At 54.3% G+C, this 9,481-nt stretch overlaps 1 protein-coding gene across 2 annotated transcripts; it reads left to right on the top strand.

Annotated features, from left to right (window-relative positions):
* Positions 5,362-9,088, top strand: KRTDAP (keratinocyte differentiation associated protein). 2 transcript variants are annotated; one of them, XM_003127039.3, is made up of 7 exons: positions 5,372-5,775; positions 5,890-6,031; positions 7,374-7,412; positions 7,503-7,544; positions 7,727-7,771; positions 8,666-8,713; positions 8,937-9,087. In XM_003127039.3, exons 2-7 carry the CDS (start codon positions 5,945-5,947, stop codon positions 8,973-8,975), a joined length of 300 nt encoding a protein of 99 aa, XP_003127087.1. In that variant the 5' UTR covers positions 5,372-5,775; positions 5,890-5,944; the 3' UTR covers positions 8,976-9,087. The 2 variants fall into 2 exon arrangements, with proteins under 2 accessions (XP_020952887.1, XP_003127087.1); XM_021097228.1 differs by lacking the exon at positions 7,503-7,544 and having other exon boundaries at positions 5,362-5,775; positions 8,937-9,088.

The raw sequence follows: 9,481 nt of genomic DNA, 5'->3' as shown, positions 1-9,481 counted from the left end.
CCAAAAAAATATACCCAAACAAACCTAAGACATGAAGCACCCTGCGAGGCCTCTGAGGTTGCAAGCTCCCGAGGGCATAACCCTGCCCTCAGGATCATTACTCCATCCCCAGGGCTTAGCACAGGGCCTGGCGCAGGGTAGGCCTCACAATTGATGGATAAGTGAAAGAAAACGGGGCCCAAGACGGACTTGGGGAAACCAACGTGATCCATAGCCTTTCTCTCTCACTTTTGTCCTTAGACTGGGGCTGCTTAGGGTTTCAAGGGTGTAGGGAGAGCTTTGCAGTACCTCCTTGAAGCCACAGGGAGGCGAGCGCGGCCGCCCCAGGGCTGAGGCGCGTCCTTTCAGCTACTGACAGCGAGCTTCCTGAGTGCCGGTGAGGGATGGGAAACAGCTGGACCTCAGATGGCCTCCTGCCAATCCCTGAGGGTTGGAGGGAGAAGTTGAGGTGGTTGACATGGTTCTGGACTAGGGATGTTCCTGGTCCAGAGAGCTAAAAGCCACCCTCTAAAGGTTAAAGTACCAGCTGAAGCAGACTAAGGCCCTCTGGGTAAAATACTCATCAAAGTAGTTTTTTGTTTTCTTTCTATGGCTGTACTGGTGGCACATGGAAGTTTTCAGGCTAGGGGTCGAATCAGAGCTGCGGCTGCTGGCCTATGCCACAGCCACAGCCACGCAGGAGCCAAGTCATGTCTGTAACCTATGCACAGCTTGCAGCAACCCCAGATCTTTCTCCCACTGAGCAAGGCCAGGTATAGAACCCACATCCTCACAGAGACTATGTCAGGTTCTTAACCTACTGAGTCACAAGGGGAACACCAGAAGTAGCTTCTTCTTCTTTTTTTTAGGGCCACATCTAAGGCATATGGAAGTTCCCAGGCTAGGGGTCAAATCGGAGTTACAGCTGCTGGCCTACACCACAGCTCATGGCAACGCCGGATCCTTAACCCACTGAGCGAGGCCAGGGATTGAACCTGCAACTTCATCGTTCCTAGCCGGATTCGCTAACCACTGAGCCTTGACGGGAACTCCAGGAGCAGCTTCTTGATGTAGACTCTGACTTTCATTTTCCCCCTAAAATCCATTCTCCCATGACAGCCAGGAAGGACCCCTGCTCAGAATCCCCACAAGCTCCACCAGCCCTAGAATAAAATCCCCTCTCCCTACCCAGGCTCAGGGAGATCTGGCTTTGACTGCAGTCTCCAACGTCATCCCGGACCTGCTGGGAAAGGGGCCCAAGGAACGCTACTGTGACCTGTCCCTGGAACCCCAGATCTTCAGAAGGCTGGAACTTAAACGACTTTTGGTCTAAATTCAAATGTCTTTCCCCAAGCCAGCTTAACCAAAGACACTTACCCAATCACTACCACATCACCCTGTTTTATTTTTTTTACAGAACTTGTCATTCTCTGAACTTACCTGGTTTCCCAATTTTTTTTTATCAGGTTATGATCTGTCTCTCCTTCTGGGAGCTTTACAAGACAGGTGCCCTGCCCATCTTGAATTCCCAGCACCAAGAGCCAAAGCAGCTATTTAATAAATATTCGGGAGAGTTCCCGTTGTGGCTTATCAGGCTAAAGATGAGACACTGTCTCTGTGAGGGTGAGGGTTCAATCCCTGGCCTCCCCAGCGGGTTAAGGACTCGGTGTTGCTGTGGCTGTGGTGTAGGTCAGCAGCTGTAGCTCTGATTCAAACCCTAGCCCAGGAACTTCCATATGCCGCAGGTGCGGCCCTAGAAAGAAAATAAATAAATAAATAAAATATTTGGGAAGTAGAGGATGGAAGGAGGGATCCGAATTAAGTGGGCTCAGTCCAGGAAGTCTTTTTGGGAGACGCTTAAGCCAAGGGAACACAGGGCAGAGGGTGGGCGGCAAAGGAAGAAACCAGACCTGCTGGGCAACGTGGCTGCCTTCTGGGGTGTGACAGAGGGAGCAAAGGACAGGACAGGGATGCCCGAGCTCTGCCTCCCAATACCCCACATCCCAGACCCCCTTCTTGCCAAGGATTCTAGGCTTTTCACCTAGATGTTCACCCAGGCCCTGGAGCCCCAGTGTGCATCTCTTCAAACCCCTCCTGCCTCCCTAACCCAGGAGGCTGGCTCCCAGCCCCGAGGTGTGTCTGTAATGTGGCAATCGGGGCTGGGCCTCGCCTGCTACCCACGCTCAAGTTCTGGCAGATTTGGGGTGGGGTAAGGGAAGGCCTGTGGGAAAGCAGGGGTTTGCTGGTATTCTCAGAGTGGGAGCTAGGAGGTCCACCCGACTTGGGATGGGCAATGCAGAGCCAGGCTCTGGGACTCTGTCTGACCCACTAGCCCAGGGGATGCCTCCAACGCTCAAGCCTGGACACATTCTCCTGCCCCCATCACCCCAACTGCTGGAAGCCCCTGCCAGTAAAGATCCCCCTACTCCTCTGTTCCCCAGACCGCCGACCCCTGGACACCTGGGGAACACAAGCTCACCGAGGCGGTTTAGATGAGAGAAGGGGAGGAAGCTTGGAGAGAGACACTAGATTCTAGATTCACGCCTACAGCCTAAATCATGTAAAGCCCAAATGACCTTGAAAATCTATCAGGGGAGTTCCTGCGGTGGCACAGTGGAAATGAATCTGACTAGTACCTATGAGGATGTGGGTTCAATCCTTGGCCTTGCTCAGTGGGTTGAGGATCTGGCGTTGCTGTGGCTGTGGTGTAGGCCGGCAGCTGTAGCTCCGATTCGACTCCTAGCCTGGAAACTTCCATATGCCGCAGGTGTGGCCCTAAAAAGCAAAAACAAACAAACAAACAACAAAACAAAATGAAACAAAAACCTATCAGGAATGTTACCAAATGGAAACAAGTAAGTCCAACACAGTCAGTTTTTTTTTTTCCTCCAGCGTAAGAACAATATTTCTTTGGTTGTGCGCATGAAGTAGTAGGCTTGTGTTTACAGAAGTATCTATCTTTTAAACACTAGAACTAGAACGAGAAGTCTATCTTTAAACACACACTTGGTGTGGAGAGATGCTTGAGATGCTCGTTCTATAAAAGGCACCTGGAATCTGAAGCAATCACAGGTCACTGCGGGGCATATGCTCAGCGAGCACCACTCACCTCTGAGGTCTCAGTTTCCATTGGGCAGGAGCGTATGGTTTAATTCATTGCAATGAACGCACTTATGCTCAGAGCTGCCACCTATGGCTGTGCACTGCAAAAGGACACCTGGCCGAGAGGACAAATGGGGGCTAACTGCCACCTTGTCCCCAACTCCAGGGCATGGGTCTAATTCAAACAAGGTGCTATGTGGGCTGGCCCAGGCTCTCCGTAGAATGCTACTTCACAGGAAGCTAAGGAGCAATGCAGGTACAGGCTCTGGAATCCTGGGGTCCTAACACGGGCCTGGCCACACACGGGCTGCGTGACCTGGGGGAGGTATTTAGCCTCTAGGCGCTGAGGTTTGCCGGCCTACAGACTGTGGGTAACTGGAACACCGACCTCACAGGAGCACTGTGATCTTTCAATGAGCTCAGGCATTTAGAGCACCTAGCGCAAGACCTGCCACATAGCAAGGCGTCAGTAAATTGGCTAATGTTATTATTAGCAGCCTTAGCATGAGGTGGAAAGGAAAACACGGGGAAGTCAATTTGTTGCAAAAGATCTCTGGAGCCCGACAGCTGATGGCGTCGGGCTGTGACTCTGGATCCATGAGTGTAGACTTCATTACATGGCTTCGGTCCTCTTGTGTCGCCTCTTCCTTCTGCTCCTGGAGCTGACCCTATGCTGACAGAGCCGTGGTTAATGAGCTCCTTCAGTCCCTGTTGACTGGCTGGTAAGAATTCATGACACATGAAAACTTGTGTCCTCCAGAAAACCTTTTTGGGCGGTGCTCCACCCACCTGTCATTTTCTCACTCATCCCCTCCAGGAGCACCAACCACACACGACGTCCACGGTGACACGGTCACCTGTGCTTAGTGAATGTCCTCAGGTAGCTCTGCGAAGGGGGGCTTAGAGAAACAGGGGGCGTCCTGAGGCTAAAGAAGGGCAGGAGGTCAGGGGCTGACTGCGGGGGTGGCAGGAGAGCTGGACAGAAGTGCCAGCTTCCGGGGTCCATAAAGACTCTCGGTTGGAGTTCCCATCCTGGCTCAGTGGTTAACCAACCCAACTTGCATCCATGAGGACTTGGTGTCGACCCCTGGCCTCGCTCAGTGGGTTAAGGATCTGGCGTTGCCGTGAGCCATGGTGTAGGTCGCAGACAAGGCTCGGATCCTAAGACAGCTGGTGAATAGCAGCCAGGCCTCCCACCCTTGGCCTGTGATCCCTGCGCTGCAGCGGGCTGGGGTTAAGAGCCTCCTCTTACATGAGGTCTTGCTTTGTCCTGGCAGCTCCAGTCTCTGTCCCAGCACCTCCCTATGACGCCAGGAACCAGCTGTGTCACCTGAGCCTCACTGTGGAGAAGGTTGCTTGATTAGGAGGTTTTGTTACTTTGAAGTGACACCACTTGCAAGCTGGGGGAGTGGGGCGGGGAGCAGGACAAGCCCAGTGAAAATGGAGCAGGCACTCGGGCCCTAGACCCCATCTCCACCTGGGTGGTTCTAAGACCCGCTTTTGCTTGCTTTTTGTTTCTCTATTCTTTGTCTTCTTAGCTCAGGACAGTTACATCTTTGAAGACCCAAGAGTAAAAGATGGGCAGCTGGGTAATGCGCCCAGCTTCAAAGGGAGAAAGTGTGCAACTTGGTGGAAGGATGCTTGAATTTTAAGATGGCCAGTCTAGCAAATACTGACTTCACCTCTGCTGTGTGAGGCTCAGGGCTCAGGGGATATAAAGATGATGAAGACATAGTTCCTGGCCTCAAGGAACTTACATTCTTTTCTCTTTTTTATATTTTTCTAACTTTTTTTTTTTTTTCAAACGGCCGCACCTGGGGCATATGGAAGTTTCCAGGTCAGGGACTGAACCTGAGCCGCAGGTGCAGCAACATCAGATCCTTTAACTCACTAGTTCTGGCCGGGGTCCCACCCACATCTCCACGGCGACCCAAGCCACTGCAGCTGGATTCCTAATCCACTGCGCTGCAGTGAGAATTCCTCCTTTTCTCCCCGCTTTGGCTGCCCCTGCAATAATGTGGAAGCTCCTGGGCCAGGGATCAAACCCGCGCCACAGCAGCAACCCAAGCTGCTGCAGCAGCGGCAATGCTGGATCCTTAAGCCACTGTGCCACAAGGGAGCTCTGGAACTTGATGTTCTCAGAGGGAAGAATGCAGGTTACTCTAGGCACAACGCCCGAAAGATGGAATGAACTGCTGTGGCAATTCCCAGAAGGAAAAGGTCTGAAGGGGGTGCGGAGGCGGATGATGGGAGATACCAGGGATGCGGGGCTCCGAGAGCAAGAGATGAGGGAAGGGCATTCTAGGCATATGGGGCAGCAGGGGCAGCTGCTTGGAGGGGGAAAAAGAAGGATCTGTTTGCTAAGGTGTCCAGTCTGGCCGGAATGTGAGGTATGTGCAACGGGAGTAAAAGCAGGAGAAGAGAAAGGCCAGTGGAGGCCAGCCTGTGGCAGGCCCATGTAAGGAGTCTGGGCAGAATCGGGTAGGGTGGAAGACAGCCTAAATTATAAGAGAGGAACGAAAAGATGTAAGGAAAAGAGACAAAGACAAAAGGAGAGGTTGCTTGGGCGCCACTGCCAACCCCTCGGAGGGACAGGTCCAACCTGTCTGCACCTCAGCTCCATTTGCATGCAGAACCCCACTGCCGGCGCCCCTGCCCAGTGCCCGGAGCAGAATGTGAATTGAGAAACCCAAGGTAAGTGGGGAGCAGTCTCCACCCCCCTCCCCAGAGCCCCGGGGGTGGGCGATGGGATCTGGGGGTGAGTCAGTGGGGTGGGGATCCCGTTTCTGCTCACAGCTGCCTCCCCAGGAATATAAAGGGCAAGCGGCAAGGCCTGGCCTCAGAGCGCCCCAAACCCGACACCATGAGGATCCCCGTTCTTCCCGCCGTGGTCCTCCTCTCTGTCCTGGCGCTCCACTCAGCTCAGGGGGCTGCCCTGGGCGGGGCTGAGGTGAGCACGGCCCCCGGGTTCTCCCTTGCTGACACCTGTGAGCTCACTAACCCCTCAATTTCTTTACCTTCTGCCAGTTACTGATAAGTGGCTCTGGTCTTTGGGCAGGACCAGGGGCTGACCGGGGAGCTGGGACTCTGGGGAGAGGAGGAAGGGAGGAAGGAGACAGGCATCCCTGGGAAGACACATGGGGATGGAGAGGCTCCCGTCTCTGGGAGGGACGAGAAGGGTGAGGCAGAGGCTGCACATTCCGGAGGTGACGGTGACAGGGCCGAGCTTGGTCATCCGGGTTCAGTCCCCACCTTTGTTTTGTTTGCATCCCTGGGAATGGCGCCCAGGTGGCCAGAGGTGTCCTTTGGCCTTGGGAACAGCAAGATTAGCCTGAGGAGCCCATCTCCAGCCGGGAAATTTCCTGAGGTCGCTCTCCCCCGTCCTCACCCCACCACCTGTGCTGGAATTAAACGTCTTTGGTAGGGGTCCTGGACTCAACTGCTTACCATCCAAGCAAGTGATGTCGGAGGGCTGGTGGGGCCTCTGGGGAGGTGGCGCGGACTTGCCCCACCCGCGAGGGGACGGTCTGCATTCCACTCGATGGCCGCTAAGTGGGAAAATGTACCCAGTGTGGCCGGAGTCGAATAGTTTTCAAGAGAAACTGGAAATCTGATGTATGACTTCTTACCAATTAGAAATGTTTGATTCAAATGGAAAAACTAACAAGTCAAATTTTATTATGAGGTCTAAGCATGTGGGCTACCTCTTTGTGACTTCTATTGTGGGAAGCAAGGAATAAGGGGCAGGGAAGCCCCCAACTGAGGTTACGAGGGTGACCAGAGGGGACGCACTGAGGTCTTGGGGGCTACCAGACAGGGGAGGGCCAGGGGGATTTGGGTTCTGGTGGCCCTAAATTTACAAAGTGTACCGACCTCCATCCGACAAAGGCAGGCAGGGCCTCTCAGAAACGTGGCCCCCAGCTGCATGCTAATCTCCCCTCCCAGCTCCACGGCTAAGCCTGGGTGTCTCAGGAACACCCCGAGGCAAGGGCAGGACAACGCGAGCTTGTTTTTCTTGGGAGGGATCCTCTTTCTCCACCCTTCCGCCTGCTGCCCACATGGGATGCGGGCCTGGGTCTCTGCCCACACACGCCGCCCCTCTCCCATCCCTTCTCATCATCTGCACGTCTGCCAACCATCCGCCTCACTGGGACAGAGCGGGTTCACTGAGGCCCCCGGGGGTGGACAGCGGGACCGGCCTGAGGAGGGGGGCAGGGCTGGCAGAGAAGGTTGGGAAAGAGGGACTTGCCATCGTGTGATCATCTGGCCCCTTTCTCCCCTTCGCTCTCCAGGAAGAAACTACCGTGGACAACTACGAGGCAAGACCTGAGGTAAACACCTGCTTTCCACCTGTGACTGTGACCTCGTCCCCTTTCTCATGTTCCTTAGTGACTTTCCTAATGCCTTGCTCCTTTGCCTAGGCCTTTAACGCCCAGTTCCTGAACGTTGACAAGTTGCGATCTGTGAGTTCGGTTCTCTAGTGCGCCCCCCACCCCAAAGAGCCACATCCTCGGGGACATCAGTGCCTGGGTAGAGAGGCTGCAAAGCTGCCGCAGTCCCTCACCTTCCCCAGAGGACCAGGGGCTACGCTCTGTCTCCCCCGCCCCCTCCTCAGAACCGACCCTCTTCTGGTCTCTCTGCACAGGTCCTGAAGCCCGAGGAGTTCCTGAACTGGCACGCCCTCTTTGAGGTATGTGCTGGGTGCCTCTTCTCTCCCGACTGTTTGCCTGGGTAGTGACGACACATTCGAGTTCTAGCCCTTTTGGCTCTTTCCTGGGTTCTAGGAGGGAGTGAGTGCCCTACTTGGATGCTACCCGGTGGGAGACAGCGTCCTCGGGAGCCCGTCGTGGCCACAGTTTATTTTCCTAACGTGGCAGTGGGGGAGCAGGCCCATCAAGTCAATCCCTGAAAAGGCAGAACTGAAACAGCCATGAGTTTACTTGAATCCCTTCAGCCTCCAGGAGGCTTAGTCAGTGACAGCGCTGGAGTCAGAGCTTGCGGGGCAGGGCCCCCGCGCATGCTCGCTGTGTGCCTGCACGCGGGTGTCATCAGTCCTCTGAGCCGTGTTTCCTCATCTGTGATCTGGGGTGATGACAATACTGACATCAAAAGGTCGCTTCGAGGAGTTCCTGCTGTGGCTCAGCGGGTTAAGAGCCCGACTAGTATCCATGAGGATGTGGGTTCCATCCCTGGCCTTGCTCAGTGGTAAAGGATCTGGCATTGCCGTGAGCTGTGGTGTAGGTCACAGATGTGGCTCGGATCTGGCGTTGCTGTGGCAGTGGCGCAGGCCGGTGGCTACAGCTCCAATTCGACCCCTAGCCTGGGAACTTCCATATGCCGAGGGTGTGGCCATAAAAAAGAAAAAAGAAAAAAGAAAAAAAGATTGCTGCAAAGACCAAAAGAAATCATGACTTAAAGCAGTTAGTACAAGGCAAGTGCAGAGTAAGGGCTCCAGAAACAGGAGTTCTTACTGTGATTATAAATCGCTAACACCATCCACACGAAAGAGCTCGTTGGGCAAGTGCGCACGGATCCGTGCTCACCTGCCCTGAAACACATCACTCCCATTCTTTTCCCGTTTTAGACTATCAAAAGGAAACTTCCTTTCCTCAACTGGGATGCCTTTCCTAAGGTAAGAGGTGGCGGGGGTGAGGGAAAGAAGCCAGGCGCCAAGGGGGAGGGTGGGGAAGCCAAAGGACGATACTCCTTCGTTGGACCCAAACTAAGGGGCACGGCAGCTGCTCTATTTAGGGGATGGGAACTGAGACTGGGCAGAGGATTTCTTCCCACCACTGCCGCACCCCATCCTGGGCTCCCTCGGGATGCCCACCTGACCACACCCTCTCTCCCTCCAGCTGAAAGGACTGAGAAGCGCAACTCCTGATGCCCAGTGACCACTCCCTTTGAGGCCTGGCACTGCTGATACCCACGAGAGATGGGGCGGGTGTGGGATCTGGTCACCGTCCTCTAATCACTCAGGAAGGCCAATAAAATGTTTTCCAAACAGCTCCTGTATCTGCATCTTATCCTTATCCTGTCCTTATCCTACTAGGCTCTAGAAAGGGATTAAGATGGAGTGGGATCCAAGGATGGTAGGCAGAAATCTTGACTTCTGAGAGGGCAGTGAGTAGTGAGACAGGAGGAAGTGGGAAGGATGTATCAAGATGGCAAGACACCCTTTGCGTCTTGGCTCCTCAGTGCTGGCTGACACCCGAGGAGCACGAGGCTGTGAGCTGCCTGGTAAGTCCCCCAAGGAATCAAACCTGCTCCCTGAACTCCTGGCACCCTCTGTGACCTGCCTTCTGAGAACCTGATTCCTCTGGGGGTGGCAATTTGGCAGAGAGAGCTATCTGGAATCCAAGGCTCCGGACCCAGCTTAAATTATAAGAGCCCATCTTAT

The sequence above is a fragment of the Sus scrofa genome, chromosome 6 (genome assembly GCF_000003025.6).
Source record: "Sus scrofa isolate TJ Tabasco breed Duroc chromosome 6, Sscrofa11.1, whole genome shotgun sequence".
Taxonomy (NCBI): Eukaryota; Metazoa; Chordata; class Mammalia; order Artiodactyla; family Suidae; genus Sus; species Sus scrofa.
Note: the sequence above shows the minus strand (reverse complement) of the source record. Positions and strands in the feature narration are given on the sequence as shown.

Excerpts from the sequence above, each read along its gene's own strand:
- KRTDAP (XM_003127039.3), top strand. The coding sequence starts at position 5,945 with ATGAGGATCCCCGTTCTTCCCGCCGTGGTCCTCCTCTCTGTCCTGGCG. Across the intron at positions 7,413-7,502 it reads ACTACGAGGCAAGACCTGAG|GCCTTTAACGCCCAGTTCCT; the intron begins GTAAACACCTGC and ends TCCTTTGCCTAG. Across the intron at positions 7,545-7,726 it reads ACGTTGACAAGTTGCGATCT|GTCCTGAAGCCCGAGGAGTT; the intron begins GTGAGTTCGGTT and ends CTCTCTGCACAG.